At 45.7% G+C, this 20760-nt stretch overlaps 1 protein-coding gene across 1 annotated transcript in view; it reads left to right on the top strand.

The window, feature by feature from the left end:
• Positions 1 to 437: 437 nt before the first annotated feature.
• Positions 438 to 20760, top strand: part of LOC130300857 (uncharacterized) — a 36896-nt gene continuing 16573 nt past the window's right edge. The window contains exon 1 of the mRNA XM_056551577.1: positions 438 to 557. Within this exon, the coding sequence (XP_056407552.1) occupies positions 487 to 557 (71 nt within the window). The 5' untranslated portion in view covers positions 438 to 486. The remainder of the gene's footprint in view (positions 558 to 20760) is intronic.

The following is a 20760-nucleotide window of genomic DNA, read 5'->3' as shown; positions in this document are numbered from 1 at the left end:
ATGGTAAAAATGGCTGAGAATTTCTCCAGCAGCCTATCAACAAGCCAAATACAGGCCGCCATAAAACAGCAACCTTGGTGCTCCTCTGGAGTTTTGGATCACTTCAGCTTGTAGCAGGATTCTGGTGGAGAATATTAGGTGATTCCATAGACTTATATACAATGGGGGAGATTTATCAAACCTGTCCAGAGGAAAAGTTGCTCAGTTGCCCATAGCAACCAATCAGATCGCTTCTTTCATTTTGCAGAGACCTTGTTAAAAATGAAAGAAGCGATCTGATTGGTTGCCATGGGCAACTGGGCAATTTTTCCTTTGCACAGGTTTTGATAAATCTCCCCCAATGTCCCTACATAGCTCAGAAGCTAAGCTACAATAACATGGATCATTACACAAGCGGCGTGTTGCATCCTAGCTGGATAGAGTCAACACTATTGATCCAACAACTCCCCGGCAGTACTAACACTCCATAGAAAGTGATAGATAAATATGAGACGCGTGGAGGTTCCCCGCCATCTGCTTCATCATGTTCAGCTATTTACTTGGAAGCAACATATAAGGTTTTTACTGCCATTGCTGTAATATTAGCCATGTTAGGGTGAGTTCACACCACGATTTTCTATACAGTTTTTGGATACGTTTTTTTTTTTAACGCATGCAACCGTACAGCAAACCGTGCCCATAGACTTTCCATTTAAAACCGTATGCACCATAATGTATACGGTTGTCTCCGCTTTTCACACCACACGGTTTTTTACTTTTTTTTTTTCTGGACAGAAAACCGTGGCCTACCACGGTTTTTGGTCCAGGTGAAAAACCGTATTGACCCGTATATGTTTTTTTTTTTAACATGGGAGTCAATGGGAACCGTACAGACCTGTATGTGTGTACGGTTCCATCCGGTTTTCACCATACGGTTTTTGACTTCGCACAGTTTTTTTTCTTGGAATTTCAATCAAACAAGTGAAACTTTATTCATAATGGAGTGAAAAGTTCAAAACCTGTACGTTTTTTTTCTTAAAAAACGGATGCAACCGGACATCATTTTTCAAACCATATACAGTTTTCAACCGTATACAGATAAAACTTTGTACACACGTTTTGATACAGTTTAGTCAGGTTTTGAGGAATCCTTTTTTTTTTTTAATCAAAAACCTGATAAAAAAAACTGTATTGCAAAAACGTGGTGTAAACCTACCCTTAAAATGGTACTCCGGTGGAAAACATTAAAAAATAAAATTTAAATAAAAATAAAAAAAAAATCAACTGGCACCAGAAAGTTAAACAGATTTGTAAATTACTTCTATTAAAAAATCTTAATCCTTCCAGTACTTATTAGCGGCTGTATACTACAGAGGAAATTCTTTTCTTTTTGGATTCTTTTCTGTCACAACCACAGTGCTCTCTGCTGACACCTCTGTCCATGTCAGGAACTGTACAGAGCAGGAGGGATTTGTTATGGGGATTTTCTCCTGCTCTGGGCAGTTCCTGCACTAGTGGAGAAAAAGGAGGCCAGCCTCGTGTAATCCTGTAAGATGCAGATTTAAGTGAAATGGGAAAGTTGGGTGGTCTCTCACTTGGTTCAAAACTTGTCTTAAGGCATGTAACCCCAAGAAGTGGAGTATCACACGGATTCTGAGTTATGCAGCCGACAGATCGCATGACTGTGTCCTTGTAGAAGGAGTCGGTATGGAGTTCCAGCAGAAGAGTAGGAAAAGGAATTGTACTTGGTGCTACCGTAATTGAATCCAAATAGAAGCGGATGTGAAAGTATCACACATTTATTGACACTGTATAAAAAACAATAAAAGGTGCCATAAAAGCACGAAGCGTTTCAGGAGTTATGTTTCCCTTTTTCAGTTGCATGAATACACCTTTAAGTGTCCAAAAAGTCCCTGTGCTTGAACGTTTATAAGTATCAGGATTTGTAATAAGCCATAACATTAAAACCACTGAGAGGTGATGTACATAACATCGATTATCTCCTACATATCTAGGCAGCAACAGTAGGTTCTTGAAATTGATGGGAAAAATGTGGCGCATGGATCGACTTTCTCAAGGGCCAGATCATAATGAGAAAGACCATGTCTACCGTATATACTCGAGTTCTTGTATAGTAAAAGGAAAAAAGACAGACCAAAAAAGCGCACCTAAGTGCCGTAAGTATAATCAAATTGGAGAGGCGTAGATAGTGAGTGAGTGCTCACCTTTTGATGTTGTACTAAGAGTACAACATCTACTGTAGCGTATCGCCCTGTGTACAGGCAGGTATCCGGGATGCAGCCAGGAGCTTTTCCCGTCCGGAGGTAAACTTCGGTCGGTATGAGGACAACTGGAATCAGCCAGCACAATTCGCGGACCAAAGGAAACAATAGCTCCACAAGGTGCTTCACCTGGGTTCTTGTATAGATGCAAAGATTCCAATGAATGGGGACGGAGCCAGACTTGGAAAAAATAAAAAGTTCTTTATTCAAAGTATACTGTTAAGGACTACGCGTTTCAAGGGGTGGGACCCCCTCTTCGTCAGGTCCAATGATGTTACAATCATAGAAAGCGTCATATTTATACAAGAGAAGCCTGCGAAAATGATAGCGGGATCATGATAAAACAAGAAAATATACCAATTTATACATACATGTTTCTAAAATTCAAACAAATAATCTATATATAATAATCAAATAATATAATTTATATAGATTATTTGTTTGAATTTTAGAAACATGTATATATAAATTGGTATATTTTATTGTTTTATCATGATCCCGCTATCATTTTCGCAGGCTTCTCTTGTATAAATATGAAGCTTTCTATGATTGTAACATCATTGGACCTGATGAAGAGGGGGTCCCACCCCTTGAAACGCGTAGTCCTTAGCACTATACTTTGAATAAAAAACTTTTTTATTTTTTCTAAATCTGGCTCCGTCCCCATGCATTGGAATCTTTGCATCTATACAAGAATCCAGGTGAAGCGCCTTGTGGAGCTATTGTTTCCTTTGGTCCGCGAATTGTGCAGGCTGATTCCAGTATATACTCGAGTTCTTGTATAGTAAAAGGAAAAAAGACAGACAAAAAAAAGCGCACCTAAGTGCCTTAAGTATAATCAAATTGGAGAGGCGTAGATAGTGAGTGAGTGCTCACCTTTTGATGTTGCACTAAGAGTACAACATCTACTGTAGCGTATCGCCCTGTGTACAGGCAGGTATCCGGGATGCAGCCAGGAGCTTTTCCCGTCCGGAGGTAAACTTCGGTCGGTATGAGGACAACTGGAATCAGCCAGCACAATTCGCGGACCAAAGGAAACAATAGCTCCACAAGGCGCTTCACCTGGATTCTTGTATAGATGCAAAGATTCCAATGAATGGGGACGGAGCCAGACTTGGAAAAAATAAAAAAGTTCTTTATTCAAAGTATAGCGCTAAGGACTACGCGTTTCAAGGGGTGGGACCCCCTCTTCGTCAGGTCCAGTGATGTTACAATCATAGAAAGCGTCATATTTATACAAGAGAAGCCTGTGAAAATGATAGCGGGATCATGATAAAACAATAAAATATACCAATTTATATATACATGTTTCTAAAATTCAAACAAATAATCTATATATGATAATCAAATAATATAATTTATATAGATTATTTGTTTGAATTTTAGAAACATGTATATATAAATTGGTATATTTTATTGTTTTATCATGATCCCGCTATCATTTTCGCAGGCTTCTCTTGTATAAATATGACGCTTTCTATGATTGTAACATCATTGGACCTGATGAAGAGGGGGTCCCACCCCTTGAAACGCGTAGTCCTTAGCGCTATACTTTGAATAAAGAACTTTTTTATTTTTTCCAAGTCTGGCTCCGTCCCCATTCATTGGAATCTTTGCATCTATACAAGAATCCAGGTGAAGCAACTTGTGGAGCTATTGTTTCCTTTGGTCCGCGAATTGTGCGGGCTGATTCCAGTATATACTCGAGTATAAGCCGAGTTTTTCGGCACGATTTTTCGTTCTGAGAACGCCCCCCCCCCCCTCGGCTTATACACGAGTGAACTCTCCGCCTGTCAATCCCGAAGGGATTGACAGGCGGTGATGATGAAGCCCCCCTTCATCATCACCGCCTGTCAATCCCGAAGGGATTGACAGGCGGAGTGTTCACTCGAGTATAAGCCGAGGGGGGGGCGTTCTCAGCACGAAAAATGACGAGGGGGATGATGACAGGGTGATGATGACGGGGGTGAAAATTACAGGGTGATGATGACAGGGTCATGATAACAGGGTCATGATGACGGGGTGATGATGACAGGGTGATGATAACAGGGTGATGATGACGGGATGATGATAACAGGGTCATGATAACAGGGTCATGATGACGGGGTGATGATGACAGGGTGATGATAACAGGGTGATGATGACTGGGTGATGATAACAGGGTCATGATAACAGGGTCATGATGACGGGGTGATGATGACAGGGTGATGATAACAGGGTGATGATGACGGGGTGATGATAACAGGGTCATGATAACAGGGTCATGATGATGGGGTGATGATGATGACGGGGGTGATGATGACAGGGTGATGATGATGGGGGTGTTAATGACGGGGGTCTGGATGGTGACAGGGGGGGATGATGACATGGGAGGGGGATGATGTATTTCCCACCCTAGGCTTATAGTCGAGTCAATAACTTTAAACATCCTAATAGCCTTTGCACATAATTTATATTCACTGTACAATACCTGAAATAAACATACATAATTAATGTACAATAGTAATCATAATAATGACCTAGGGGGATCCTACAGGAGAGCCCTGTGGACTTGAGGGACTCTACCTGAGGGGACTTTAGGAACTGTACAGAACCACGTTCTGTACCGGGACACGACAAACCCCCTTACTTAATATAAGTAACCCTCGACGTCTGTTCCCTTAGGGAGAGGAGCAAAATGGCCACTGGGCTGTATGCGGTCCTGAAGCATTACATACAACATCCAATTCCAGGCTGATGAAACAAATAGGAAAACTGATGAACTGGTGATAAGAGTCTCTGTACATAATGTCCATACATGCTCTGCAAATCTGATGAACAGAATAACTCTAGGACTTGCTTGAGCTAAGGATTCATTATCTTATGAATATACCTATGACTATAACAAAATGAATTATACTTATGACATAAATTTTTTTTTTAATAGATATGACTATGGACTATGCGGACATAGCTGACTATACATTTCAGGCACTTTTTTCAAAAATGACCTGCGGCACGGGCTCTTTAAAAATAATTTCAGGGTCGGACGGACATTCCAGGGGCTCATGGGAATAGACGTGCACCGCGTAGGCACACATGTCTGCTCCAAGCCCCTGACACATCACAGCCTCTGACCCCGCGTTGAAGTGTGGGAGTGACACAAGCAGGAGCCTTCCCCGCATCCTTGCACCACCGATCTCCAGGAAGGTAAGAAGACCGAGGACCGGGTGCTGGAGGAGGTGTAATATTAATGAGCAGGAGATTGAGGACGATGACGGGGTCTGGGGGGGAGCTGGAGGCTGGGATTGAATGATGATAATGATGAGGTGGAGGAGGGGGGGGGGTGGAATGATGAGAAGACTGAGGATGGGGTGGGGGGGAATGTAATGATGATAATGATGAGGGGGGAAATGCAATGATGATAATGCTGAGGAGGGGGTGCTGGGAGGGTGCAATAATGAGGAGAATGAAGAGACTGAGGATGGGGTGGGGATGCGATGAGGAGGAGGGGGGTGCTGGGAGAGGGGTTGGAATGATGATGAGACTGAGGATGGGGTGGGGGGGAATGCGATGAGGAGGAGGGGGGTGCTGGGAGGGGGGTGTAATGATGATGAGACTGAGGATGGGGTGGGGGGGAATGCGATGAGGAGGGGGTGCTGGGAGGGGGGGGTGGAATGGTGAGGATACTTAGGATGGGGAGGGGGGAATGCGATGAGGGGGGGGTTGGAATGATGAGGAGACTGAGGATGGGTGGGAAGAATGCAATGGGGAGGAGGGGGGGTGGAATGATGAGGAAAATGAGGATGGGGTGGGGGAGATGTGATGAGGAGGAGGGGGTGCTGGGAGGGGGGGTGGAATGATGAGGAGACTGAGGATGGGGTGTGGGCGAGGGTCGTGTGTGATGATGATGAGAAGCGCCAGGATGGGGTGTGGGAAGGCAATGATGATTAGGCGTGTGTGGGGGGATGGGGGTGCAACGTGGGGGGGAGGTGCAATGATGATGAGTCAGAGGATGGGGTGCGGGGGGGTGCAATAATGAGACAGAGGATTGGGGGGGAAATAATATGGAGTGCGTGGGTGAAGAGCCAAGGATGATGAGACTGAGGGTGGGGTGTATGGGGTAATGAGAATACCGAGGATGGAGGGGAGGGGGCATTGGGGTGATAAGCTGACCAAGCATGGGGTGGGGGGCTTATAAGACAGAGAATGGGGTGAGGGGTATGCGGTGTATGGCAGTATTATATTCAGAGGGTACAGTGTGTGGCAGTATTATACTCAGAGGGTACATTGTGTGGCAGTATTATGTAAGGGGGGTACAGTGTGTGGCAGTATTATATTCAGAGGGTACAGTGTGTGGCAGTATTATATGCAGGGGGTACAGTATGTGGCAGCATTATATTCAGAGGGTATAGTGTGTGGCAGTATTATATGCAGGGGGTATGGTGTGTGGCAGCATTATATTCAGAGGGTATAGTGTGTGGCAGTATTATATGCAGGGGGTATGGTGTGGGGCAATAATTAGAGGGTACAGTGCGTGGCAGTATTATATTCAGTAGGTACAGTGTATGGCAGTATTATATTAAGGGTGTACAGTATGTGGCAATAATATATTTAGAAGGTACAGTGCGTGGCAGTATTATATTCAGGGGGTACAGTGTATGGTAGAATATTCGGGGGGTACAGTGTGTGGCAATAATATACTTAGAGGGTACAGTGTGTGGCAGTATTATATTCAGAAGGGTACAGTGCATGGCAGTATTATATTCAGGGGGTACAGGTTGTGACAGTATTATATTCAGGGATACAGTGTGTGGCAGTATTATATTCAGTGGGTACAGGTTGTGACAGTATTATATTCAGGGGTACAGTGTGAGGCAGTATTATATTCAGTGGGTACAGGATGTGACAGTATTATATTCAGGGGTACAGTGTGTGGCAGGATTATATTCAGTGGGTACAGGTTGTGACAGTTATATTCAGGGGGTACAGTATGTTGCACTAATATATTTAGGGGGTACAGTGCATGGCGGTATTATATTCAGGTGGTACAGTATTTGGCAGAATTATAATGTGTTATAATGAATATTGTCTTTATACAGAGGATTTGGATCTGCTGACAAATTAAGGAACCAATGATGTCCAGGCATCAGACTCTGCAGAGAAGATGGAGCTGGAAGAAGTCCTGGCGTCTGGACCAGATAAAGAAGGAAAGGAAAGACAACTCAGGTCACTGATATCATTATGTATTCTCCTGACTGTTCCATCAGAGCTGGAGTCACTTGTAAGTTCCGCAGTGATGATGGGTGACACTGTACCCCATTCTGTGGCTCACCAGCTGTTGCAAAATAGGAACTTCCTTAATTCCTGATGCTCTTCAGACATGATGGGAGTTGCAGCTTTGCAACAGATGGAGAGCCACTTGAACCGAGGTGATAAGTGGGGGGTCCCCACAGTCTGACCCCTACCATAAAAATGGCTGCTTATTTTAAAATGCCTGGGCCTATTTTTTGTCCCAGTCCAGCCCTGCCTTTAAGTCACTTAAATCACTATGTATTCTCCTGACTGTGTCCCATCAGTGATGTAGTCACTGATGTCTTTGTTCGACCAAGTAAGGGGGTAATCGGGGATTGAGAAAGGGGGTCATCAGGGGGTAGGGGGGCCGAGAACAATTTTTTGCATCGGGGCCCTGTGGTTTCTAGCTACGCCCCCTGGTGTGGACTGATATAAGAATGCTACAGTCCCTAATGTATATTTGACTGAAGTTTGTGACTGATGTACATGACTTTTGTGATTTAGGCTTATATGTACTGAACTTATGTGTGTACACTATTTAGGTCAGTCTAGATATCTGGCTGTGTGAGGGATTAGTGTGAAGGTGGTTTACTCGTCTCTGCCAGTGGGGCTGGGGCAACACCTATGTGGTATCACTAGAACACCTTTAAACAATCCTGTACACGTGTAGAGTAAACCATTTACACTTTATTACATTTTATTAGGCATAACATTTAATGCCTGCTATTCCTGAGTGCAAAAGGGCACAAAATACATTACTTTACCCAAAAGTACATTAAAGTTCACGTATTGCTCAGTAGTCCCAATACACTATGGAGTCTCTGGTTAGAATCACGGCCGTAGCCGGGCACAAGACTTACAAAAACGTTGCAGGATAAACTGGCTTGACGAAAGTCTGTCAGGTACTCTTCTTGAACGTTGCAGGAATAACTAAGAGGTGCTACTGCACAACAGTCAGTCTTGCGACCAAGTCTGGTTATTTTCTGTACACAGAATTACTTAGAGAGCTTTCTTTCTCTCCCAGTCTTGCCCGCTGGGTGGGGTCCTAGGCTGTGAGAAAAACCTAGGGTTGCGAGACTGGGCCCCTTGCATGGGGTCAATATGGGTATCCCAGGATACCTGGGACAATCTGGAATTGGTGATGTTGGGGCTGACAGTAACCACCACCTGTACTGCAGCGGCTTGCGCCACAGAGGGATTACTGGTTGGTGCCTGTTCTTCTGGCCAAATCTCCGTCACTGCAGGAGTAGGCCCAGGCACCTTCGTGGGTACCCGCTGGTTAGGCCACACCTCCTTTACAGCTGGAGTAGGCCTGGGTACATTAGTTGGTACCCGATGGTCAGGCCAAACCTCCTCGCTCATAAAAGTAGGCCTGGGCACATCCGTACTGGAACGTTGAGATAGACACTTAGGACCCCATCGCTGGTGGATCAGGATACTCCTCCTGGATGACTGCTCCTTTGGCACTTGGAGGCAGTAGACTGAAGGGATCTGCATCCCAATCTTTGGAGCGGAAATAGGCAAATGGGATATGAGTAGGATTCTTGGGTCTGATGACAGCAGCTGCCCATTCCCCTCGCAAGCTTTTCACTGGAGTGTATTCAACAATCTCCCCGCTCTTTAGAGAATTATTTTCTGGGGGAAGATAGTCTCTCTGTACAGCTCTCCTTTTTACTAGGAGGATGCCTCCATGGTGACAGTCCATGAGGGTGCCAAATCCCTGTACACGGTCAAACTTTACTACTGTGGCGCGTCGGCGCTCTAGGGGTGGCTCACCATCTCGTGGATGCTCCAGTCTGCAGATATACAGGGCTTCTAACTGCTTAGTGTCCTGTTACTGTTGTTGCCTTTCCTCAAAGGGCAACGGCTTAGGCCCATATCTCTGTAGCCTTTGGGCCCTCAGTTCCTCCACGATGGCGGCCACCTCTGCATCTCTCTTAGCCCTTTCGGACTGGGCCGGAGGAACTGGGGGTAGGGGCTTCCCGGGCAAGGGAAGTAGGTGCTCCCACATGTATCGGATGAGACTCGGCTCGTCGCCGAACAGCCACTTAGGGAGCGGTGGTGACCATGGACATGCTGAGGGCTGGGGTGACTGAGGGCGTACTGTGGGCTTTGGGGCCTGGGGTGCTGGCTTAGGGCTGGAAGTGGAGGAGGAAGTAGAAAAATCGGCTTCAGCCAGGGTACTCACATCAGACTCCTCTGTCGGGATCTCAGGAACCCCAGCTGCGGTGGGAAGCCCACTCGCCATCATCCTCGGGTAGCGGCACCTTCATGCAGGCGTCGTCGGCCCCGAGGGACAGTCGATGCAGATGCTCCGATAACTCGTGGAACATCATTGCCGTCGCCGCAATCATCAGATCCTCTGGCTCCATCTTGGGACTCCCAGTGCACGTGGATCGCTGTGACTCCGCCATGTTACTGCTCACTGCCAGCACTTCCTGTAGACTGAAGAGGTCGGGCTCTGTTTCGCCTTTTATATTGGTCTCCGACAAGATGACCAATGGCATCATCACCATGTCCACCCCCCTTAACCAACCCTCTGTCACCCATGTTCACCCTCCTTTGTCCACCATTCTGACCACATCTTTCACCCATGTCCACCTCCTATTCATCCCTCTGTCCCTTTGTCACCCCTGTCCACCCATCTGTCACCCATGTACACCTCCCTACACCACTCTGTCACCCATGTACACTCCTCTACACCCCTGTCACCCATGTACACCCCTCTGTCACCCATATACACTCCTCTACACCCCTCTGTCACCCATGTACATCCATCTACACCCTCTGTCACCCATGTACACTCCTCTACACCCCTCTGTGTTCTATGTACACTCCTCTACACCCCTCTGCCACCCATGTACACTCCTCTACACCCCTCTGCCACCCATGTACACTCCTCTACACCCCTCTGTCACCCATGTACACTCCTCTACCCCATCTGTCACCCATGTACACTCCTCTTCATCCCTCTGTCACCCATGTACACTCCTCTGTCACCCACGTACACCCATCTATCACCTATGTACACTCCTCTACACCCCTCTGTCACCCATGCACACCCGTCACCCATGTACACTCCTCTACACCCCTCTGTAACCCATGTACACTCCTTTACACCCCTCTGTCACCCATGTACACTCCTCTACACCCTTCTGTCACCCATGTACACCCCTGTCACCCATGTACACTCCTCTACACCCCCTTGTAACCCATGTACACTCCTTTACACCCCTCTTTCACCCATGTACACTCTTCTACACCCCTCTGTCACCCATGTACACCCCTCTACACCCGTCTGTCACCCATGTACACTCCTCTATACCCCTCAGTTGCCACCTAGTCACTCCTGTCCACCCCTGTGCCCCTCTGTCACCCATGTACACTGCTCTACACCCCTCTGTCACCCATGTACACTCCTCTACACTCCTCTGTCACCCATGTACACCCCTGTCACCCATGTACACTCTTCTACACCCCTCTGTCACCCATGTACACTCTTCTACACCCATGTACACCCCTCTACACTCCTGTCACCCATGTACACTCTTCTACACCCATCTGTCACCCATGTACACCCCTCTACACTCCTGTCACCCATGTACATGCCTGTCCACCCCCCAACAACTCTCTATCACCCCCTTTGCCCCTCTGTCACCCATGAACATTCTTCTACACCCCTCTGTCACCCATGTAAAAAAAAGTGCGGAACCTAATAGGTTTGTTTTGCAGGATTAACAGTGAAGAATTGTGGCTGGAAGAAGTTGTCATGATGGCCGGGCCAGATGGAGAAGAAAAGGGAACAATGCTGATTAGAGAAGACATAAAGCACGAGTGTAGCAGCTCCTTTTTCGGAGGGGTGCCCCGAGCTGATAAAAGGTTGGGAAATACTGGTGTAGGGCACCGCCGACAACCAACCAAGAAACGGCATATAGTAAATGAAGAGCCTAAAGCAGGTTTTGATGCAACTGGAACTTTACTGAAGAAGGCAGTATAACATTTCTTACAGATGCCAACTTCCACAGAGGCGACCGGGACACAGGGAACTTCTCAGGTTCCCTGTTTACTACAATACCTATAATAAACATACAGAATTAATGTACAATAGTAATCATAATAATGACCTAGGTGGATCCTGCAGGAGAGCCCTGTGGACTTGAGGGACTCTACCTGAGGGGACTTTAGGAACTGTACAGAACCACGTTCTCTTCTGGGACACGACACAAGCTCAGAGGCAAAAGGGTCTGGTCAGGATGCTTTACTGATATGGAGATATTGGTATTCCTTTAGAGCGTCTCAGAGGCAGGTGCGCCATTGCTTGTCTTTCCTGTTACATAATTCCCAAACTGTGTGATGTAGATCCAAAGTTCCACGATGTGGAAGACACATTGCGCTATGCCTGACCCGAAAGGTGCAAAAATAGTCCTATATAAAAGTTATCCTGTTTACAGACTTTTGACTAGGGAGGAACCCCAGGATATATAGAATTCTTCACAGGTGCAGGCTGGCTTCAAGCAGTCTTGGGTTTAGGCCCTGCTAGGCCCTCCCTGATCAAAGCAACATGTTAGTAAATCCTTCCCCTAAGGGAAGCTAAGGTAGACTTAAAGGACATCTGCACCAAAAGAAAACTTATCCTTTATTCACAGGATAAGGGATAAGTGTCTGATCGTGGGGGGTCTGACCGCTGGGACCCCCTGCATTGCCGCTCTATGTAAGCATTAATGCCCGTTATGTCGACCTTTCTGAGGTCGACGGTACGCCCCCTCCCCATACAGTTCTATGGGAGAGACGGGGAGGCACAAACGCCGCCTCCCCGCCTCTCCCATAGAGATACATGGAGGAGGCGCATCGGCCGTGGCGTCACACTGCGGCCGGCACACCTCCAGCCCGAAAGAGCCGCGACAGAGCCGTGGCCCTGTGCAGGATATTGCGGGGGGGTCCCAGCGGTCGGACCCCCATGATCAAACACTTATCCCCTATCCTGTGGATAGGGGATAAGTTGTATTTTGCTGCAGATGTCCTTTAAAGGATTATTCTAGAGAAAAAAAATTGTTATTAATTCAACTGGTGCCAGAAAAATTTGTAAATTACCTCTTTGTAAAAATCTTAATTCTTCCAGTACTTATCAGCTAGTTTATACTCTAGTTGTGTGTTACGCCGAGCGCTCCGGGTCCCCGCTCCTCCCCGGAGCGCTCGCTACACTCTCGCTACTGCAGCGCTCCGGTCAGATCCACTGACCCCGTGCGCTGCGATACCGCCTCCAGCCGGGATGCGATTCGCGATGCGGGTGGCGCCCGCTCGCGATGCGCACCCCGGCTCCCGTACCTGACTCGCTCTCCGTCGGTCCTGTCCCGGCGCGCGCGGCCCAGCTCCCTAGGGCGCGCGCGCGCCGGGTCTCTGCGATTTAAAGGGCCACTGCGCCGCTGATTGGCGCAAGTGGTTCTAATCAGTGTGTTCACCTGTGCACTCCCTATGTATACCTCACTTCCCCTGCACTCCCTCGCCGGATCTTGTTGCCATTGTGCCAGTGAAAGCGTTTCCTTGTGTGTTCCTAGCCTGTGTTCCAGACCTCCTGCCGTTGCCCCTGACTACGATCCTTGCTGCCTGCCCCGACCTTCTGCTACGTCCGACCTTGCTTTTGTCTACTCCCTTGTACCGCGCCTATCTTCAGCAGTCAGAGAGGTTGAGCCGTTGCTAGTGGATACGACCTGGTCACTACCGCCGCAGCAAGACCATCCCGCTTTGCGGCAGGCTCTGGTGAAAACCAGTAGTGACTTAGAACCGGTCCACTAGCACGGTCCACGCCAATCCCTCTCTGGCACAGAGGATCCACCTCCTGCCAGCCGGCATCGTGACATTGTGTAGTTCTTTCCAGTCAGACACCGTGCTCCTTGCTGCCCCTGTCCGTGTCAGGAACTTCCAGGGCAGTAGGAAATCTTTCCCACTCTGGACAGTTCCTGACAGGGACTGAGGTGGCACCAGGGAGCACTGTGCCTGACTGGGGAGAATATACAAATCCCTCCAGGGTATACAGCAGTTAAGTACAGGATGGCTTATTTTTACATAGAATAAATTTTCTGTATAACTTTTTGGCACCAGTTGATTTGAAAACAATTTTCCCCTGGAGTACCCCTTTAACTTTACTAGGGGAGGTCCTAAGCTAAAGTCTTTCCTGGCTTAGAACATTCTTTATGCTAAGTGAGAAAGGGAGCATCATCGCTCAACTCATTGAAAGGTTGAACTGACTGTGTGGCGTGCGGGGGTGCAATGTAGGGTAGATGTTGTAACCCCTTCTTGTCGTGACGCCAGGGCGTGGTTTAGCCTTAACCAACAGAAGGCAATACCGCTGGTCCTGGGCTAGGCACGGGGGCAATGAAGACACCGGCGCCAAGTTACAGACAACGGTAGCTTTACTGAGGGTAGACAGATGACACAGTCTATGCAGTACAGCCAATATCCCAAGGAGGTGACCAGTGACACAGGGGGACCTCGCAGGCTTGCTGGGACTTGCAGTATGTAGAGACAATTTAGTGCAGGCCACGGTGACTATATAGAAGACTTGACTTGACTAACTTGACAATTGACATGAAGATGACTTTGTGGCTGCAGACTATAGGCTTGAGGCCTTCAATGCCCTGGACACACATTCTGAGATGACTGCACTGGACGTTGGCAGGGGCAAGAATGCTGGAAGAGAGAGATTGTAGCTCCACCCCTGGTTTTTATAGGTCATTTGAGGGGTCACCTGGTCACTAGTGCCTCCTGGGTACAAGCACATGGTTTCAGTAATTAAAGAAACATTACACTTTTAACATATAATATAAGTACATAGGGGATAACACTGCAGGGGGCCTTGGCGACATAAAGGGACTCTGCCTGACAGGGCAGGAGAAGGGTACGGGGGAAACAGCATCCCGTACTGGGTCACCACAACTGCATGTCCGATCTATTTTCTCGGCTCAACTCCCCTAAAATACCAAACTGAATGGGATCTGCGGGGACGCGGAATAGTCCATTATACAAAAGGTCCATTTGGCTTCCTTGTTTGGACCCTGAACAGGACAGAACACAACAGCAATGTGAACGAGCCCTTAAAGGATCAGAGGTCTTGTGAAGTCCAGGATTAATCAGGCTGTTTTGGCAGCACAAAGGGGGTCTTTATAATATTAGGCAGATGGATTTAATATTATATCCAATCTTTTTATGTTTTGGGGTTTGTCCCTTTAGACAATGGTTTCTTAACATGCTTGGTGTTGTTTTTTTTTTACAACAGATTCCACACCATCTGTTGGAGATCCCAATTTTAAAGTACCTGGGGGATGGTTAGATAGATAGCCAAGAGCACATCTGGCATAAGGACGGACTAGATCAATATGAAGCCCACTGTGATTTTGGCTACACAAACAACATGATTTCCCTGTTACAACAAACACATCAAGAATAGATACTCAGTTCTCCCCTTACCCATTAATTGTGAAGCTTGAAGATGGAACCACTGAGCCTTAGTTAGGCTAAGTTTCTACTTGTTTTTTTTGGAAAAATTTTGCCGCATGGCGTTTTTTCGGCCAAAAAATGCTGCGGCCAGATGTTGGCTGTAAATCAATGAGAAATTGCATTATTCTTATTCCACTTGGCGTTTTTCACTTTGGTGTTTCTTTAATCCTTTTGGTGTTTTTTCACTCTTTTTTGGCGTTTTTCAGCTCCTTGGCGGATTTCCAAAATCGCAGCATGTTGAGCCACTGGCGATTTTTTAGTCAAAATCATGGTGTTTTTCTCCCATAGAAGTCTATGGGAGTGAAAAAACGCCAACAAAAACTATATGCGGGTTTTAACTTTTGCGTTTTTTCAGGCGGTTTTTATTCTTTTTTGGATGGAGATACCTTTTTTAATAAAATTTCGTAGGGTATAATAAAAAAAAAAAAGATATAGTAGTGATGGAAAAAAATTGTATCTAACTTTTTAAACCAGGGATTCATTTATGTGGGCGGATGGGGACCTAAAAATGTAGCTGACAATAATAAAAATGTAGTGTGTGTGTGTGTGCGTGCGTGCGTGCGTGCGTGCGTGCGTGCGTGCGTGCGTGCGTGTTTTTCACTTTTTTTTTTTTTAAACATTTTTTTTAGGTAGTACTACTACTCCCAGCATGGAGCACACTGTTCCCTGATGGGAGTAGTAGTACCTGTACTAATAGACAGATCGCCCATTGCGATCCTCCTGTATAATGTATATATGCAGTGGCTGTTCTTCTATGGTCCCCTGCACTGACGTATATATACACCTATTTATATTTCCCGTAGAGAGTTGTGATTGGTCAGATGGTTCCAGCCAATCACAGCTCTCTATGGGAAATATGAATATGTGTATATATACGTCAGTGCAGGGGACCATCAAAGAGTGGCTGCCGCATCTATACATTATACAGGAGGATCACAGCGGGTGTCAGGAGTGACATCCGCTGTGATCTTTCCTTAACTGCAGGTACTACTACTCCCAACATGGAGCACACTCTGCCTCATGCTGGGAGCTGTAGTACCTGCATTAATAGACAGTTCGCAACACTACAGCTCCCAGCATGGAGAAGAGTGTGCTCCATGTTGAGAGTAGTAGTACCTGCAGGTAAGAACACAATCACAGCGGCTATCACTACTGACAGTCGATGCGATCGTCCTGTCTATTGCAGAGATGGAGCGGCTGTATACAGCACTCTCATCTCTGCACTATACTCCGTCCGGCCACTCACTCATTCATATTTCCCTCTGAGAGCTGTGATTGGCTGCAACCATCTGGCCAATCACCACTCTGGGCAGAAAATATGAATGTTAAGGAAAGGTGTTCTATTCACATCACTGGCCGGAGTACAGAGCAGAGATGCGAGCGCAGTATAGAGCCGCACCACATCTCTGCTATATTATGGACGATTGCATCGAGTGTCACAACTGACACCCGGGGCGATGTGTCTATTAGTACTATTACTACTACTCTCATCATGGAACAGTCTGTTAAAAAATAAATAAAAAATTTAGAAAAAGTAAAACACACAATTTATTAAACATTAATTATAATTTACCGTATTTATCGGGGTATACCACGCACCGGCCTATAACACGCACCCTCATTTTACCAAGGATATTTGGGTAAAAAAGTGCTTGAAGCAGGAACTGTTCAGGGTAAAAGGAAATCCCCATAGCAAACATATGCTGTTCTGGACAGTTCATAAAATGGACAGAGATGTCAGCAGAGAGCACTGTGCTCGTGATGTCAGCAGAGCTCTGTGTTTCAAAAAGAAAAGAATTTCCCCTGCAGTATTCAGCAGCTAATAAGTACAGGAAGGATAAAGATTTTTTAATAGAAGTAATTTACAAATCTGTTTAACTTTCTGACACCAGTTGATTAAAAAAAAAAAAAAGTTTTTCACCGGAGTAACCCATTAACCTTAAAACATCCAATTTACTGGGGACCACACTATGCCCACCATGCCCAGCACGATCACACACAACTATGACCCTGCAAAAAGCAGCTTAAATCTCAGCTTCTTCATTGAGTAAGTTCCAGTGAGGTTTGTGGACATGAAAGAAGAAGTATGATACTAACTTGTCTGTAAACAGGGAATAACATGCAATAAAGAAAGAACATGATAACTGCACGAACTATGAATGAACAAAGTGCAAGATGAGAGAGAACAACACATATCATTATGTCCACTCCACACCAGAAGATTACCAGATCAAAGTACACTGAGGGTTCAGGAAGACCCAAGATGGAAATATGCCCCATAGAGATAAAGAATTAGTACAATGAAAACATGCTAACATAATTGTGGTGCCCAATAGAGTCCAAGGCTGCAAGAGAGTAGAGTGGCCATCCAGCGCTCATCACTCCAATAATGCACTATAGGTCCTAAGAGATGAGAACACATTTAGTGATCATACTGGACAGGAAAATACAGGTACATAGATAATATCTGTAACAGTGCAAAGTAGGAGGAGTAACTTTTATTGAAAAAAGTCAAGAAGTAAAAACAGGACAACGCGTTTCGGCGCTGGCTGGCGCCTTCCTCAGGTCCACAATCATAAATTTGTGTAGTCCTAGCCGGAGTTCCTACACAAATTTATGATTGTGGACCTGAGGAAGGTGCCAGCGAGCGCCGAAATGTGTTGTCCTGTTTTTACTTCTTGACTTCTTTTTTCAATAAAAGTTAGTCCTGCATAAGTGCTGGCTCATACTGTTTCTTGACTTTGACTATCGCCATCGGACAGTAGCGCTCTCAAAATACCCCTCATTTTTACTCCTCCCACTTTGCATTCTTGTCCGTCCCCCTTGGGAAGACGGAATAATAAGGGGTGATAGCAGCAGACTGTCGCCATTCCTTCTCCCCACCATTGTGCACAATCGACTCAAGGTCAGTACGCCACCTTGGGTGTTGGTGGCGGGTATTTTTATTTTCACTTTTCCAAAAAATACCACACAGGGAGCGCCCCATTGTTTTTTCTCCTCCTTTCCATCTGTAACAGTGAAAACTACTTCCTACATAGAAGATAATGCTCTTCATTACATCTTATAGTATATGGCCAAATAACCCCGCCCATCACCTGTTATACACGCCCATTTTTAAATTAAGCTCACGCCCACATGACTGATTACCTGAATTGTCAGACAAACTATTACCCTTTATATCTAGGGAATGGGGAGGAGGATCAATAAACTGTAAAAATGTGTGTGATCAGGGCACCCAAAGTTATTTAACCCCTTAAGGACCGGGGTTTTTTTCCGTTTTTGCATTTTCGTTTTTTGCTCCTTGCCTTTAAAAAATCATAACTCTTTCAATTTTGCACCTATAAATCCATATGATAGCTTATTTTTTGCGCCACCAATTCTCTTTTGTAATGACATCAGTCATTTTGCCCAAAAATCTACGGTGAAATGGAAAAAAAAATCATTGTGAGACAAAATTGAAAAAAAAACGAAGTTTTGTAACTTTAGGGGGCTTTCGTTTCTACGTAGCACATTTTTCGGTAAAAATGATACCTTATCTTTATTCTGTAGGTTCATACGATTAAAATGATACCCTACTTATATAGGTTTGATTTTGTCGTACTTCTGGAAAAAATCATAACTTCATGCAGGAAAATTAATACGTTTAAAATTGTCATTTCTGACCCCTATAACTTTTTTATTTTTCCGTGTATGGGGCGGTATGAGGGCTCATTTTTTGCGCCATGATCTGAAGTTTTTAGCGGTACCATTTTTGCATTGATAGGACTTATTGATCGCTTTTTATTCATTTTTTCATGATATAAAAAGTGACCAAAAATGCACTATTTTGGACTTTGGAATTTTTTTGCGCGTACGCCATTGACCGTGCGGTTTAATTAACGATATATTTTTACAATTCGGACATTTTCACACGCGGCGATACCACATATGTTTATTTTTATTTACACTGTGTTTTTTTTATGGGAAAAGGGGGATGATTCAAACTTTTAATAGGGAAGGGGTTAAATGATATTCATTCACTTTTTTTTTTCACTTTTTTTTTGCAGTGTTATAGCTCCCATAGGGACCTATAACACTGCACACACTGATCTTCATCATTGATCAGTGGTTTCTCATAGGAAACCAGTGATCGATGATTCTGCCGCTTGACTGCTCATGCCTGGATCTCAGGCACAGAGCAGTCATTCAGCGATCGGGTCCTCCCGTTGTCCTGTAAGCTGTTCTGGATGCCGCGATTTCACAGCGGCTATCCCGGACAGCCCGACTGAGCTAACCGGCATACTTTCACTTTAGATATGGCGTTCAACTTTGAACGGCGCGTCTAAAGGGTTAATAGTGCGCGGCACCACGATCAATGCCGCACGCTATTAGCCACGGGTCCCGGCATTATAGATCGGGAGTGGACACATGACGTTCCAGTACGTCATGTGTCCTTAAGGGGTTAAAGGGGTACTCCGGCCCCAAGACATCTTATCCCCTATCCTTTGTATAGGGGATAAGATGTCTGATCGCGGGGGTCCCTGCGTTTATGTACCTGTTTAGTATCTGTACCTGTGTTTTTGGATTTTGAGTTTCCTCCAAGGTTAGATCCTGTCTCATACAGTGGTGTGCCCTCTAAGGCTGGGTTCACACTACGTTTTCTCCCAAACGGGAGCGCATACGGCAGGGGGGAGCTAAAACCTTGCGCTCCCGTATGTCATCGTATGCGCTCCCGTATGTCATTCATTTCAATGAGCCGGCCGGAGTGAAACGTTCGGTCCGGTCGGCTCATTTTTGCGCCGTATGCGCTTTTACAACCGGACCTAAAACCGTGGTTGACCACAGTTTTAGGTCCGGTTGTAAAAGCGCATACGGCGCAAAAATGAGCCGACCGGACCGAACGTTTCACTCCGGTCGGCTCATTGAAATGAATGACATACGGGAGCGCATACGGTGACATACGGGAGCGCGAGGTTTTAGCTCCCCCCTGCCGTATGCGCTCCCGTATGGGAGAAAACGTAGTGTGAACCCAGCCTAACTTGGAATCTATTTGGATTAAGTATTTTTTGTCTCTCCCTATTATTAAAATTGGTGTTGTAATTTATCCGGTTCCTCCTAGTGTTAGATCTGTTTTCTGAGCCCTGCTGTGTCCCTAACATAGGACTCAGTTTTCTTTGTATCCAGTTTTGTATTAGTTCTATGTACCCTGTTCTTGGTCTTTGAGTGTTTATGTTTGTTCCTGTCATTCTAGTATTTGTATATCCTTGAGTTATACAGTGTCTGTCTTCAGTCTAACCTTGTTCCTCCCCTGCATCCCTAGATATATCTCGCCATATATCATTCTTAGTTTATCCTGTCGTGTTTATAGTATCATATCTGCTGTCTATCTTGTTTTTGGTTCTTAGGCTGTTGTCTGTATACTGTATTCCTGTTACTATGTTTTCCTAGCTACGGATGCAGCAGAGGTCCAAAATTCCATGGAAATTTGGACCTCTGCTGCATCCGTAGCTAGTTCCATAGTGACGTCACAAACCGGAACTTACTACTATCGAAAGAGCCGGGAACTGAGGTGAATACGGTTGAGACGCCGCCGGCCGGGGCGTTCTCCTGAAAAACCTCACCAGGACATTTATTGATCTGAACACCGGACCTCCGCTGTACAATATTAATTTTTAGAAAACCCTCCAGGAAAGTTTGTGGATTTTAACATAACACCAACCGTTAAGTCTCCTACCTCTCCATAGCAGACAGA

Source organism: Hyla sarda, chromosome 1 (genome assembly GCF_029499605.1).
Source record: "Hyla sarda isolate aHylSar1 chromosome 1, aHylSar1.hap1, whole genome shotgun sequence".
Taxonomy (NCBI): Eukaryota; Metazoa; Chordata; class Amphibia; order Anura; family Hylidae; genus Hyla; species Hyla sarda.
The sequence above is the reverse complement of the archived record's forward strand: the minus strand, read 5'-3'. Positions and strand labels throughout refer to the sequence as shown.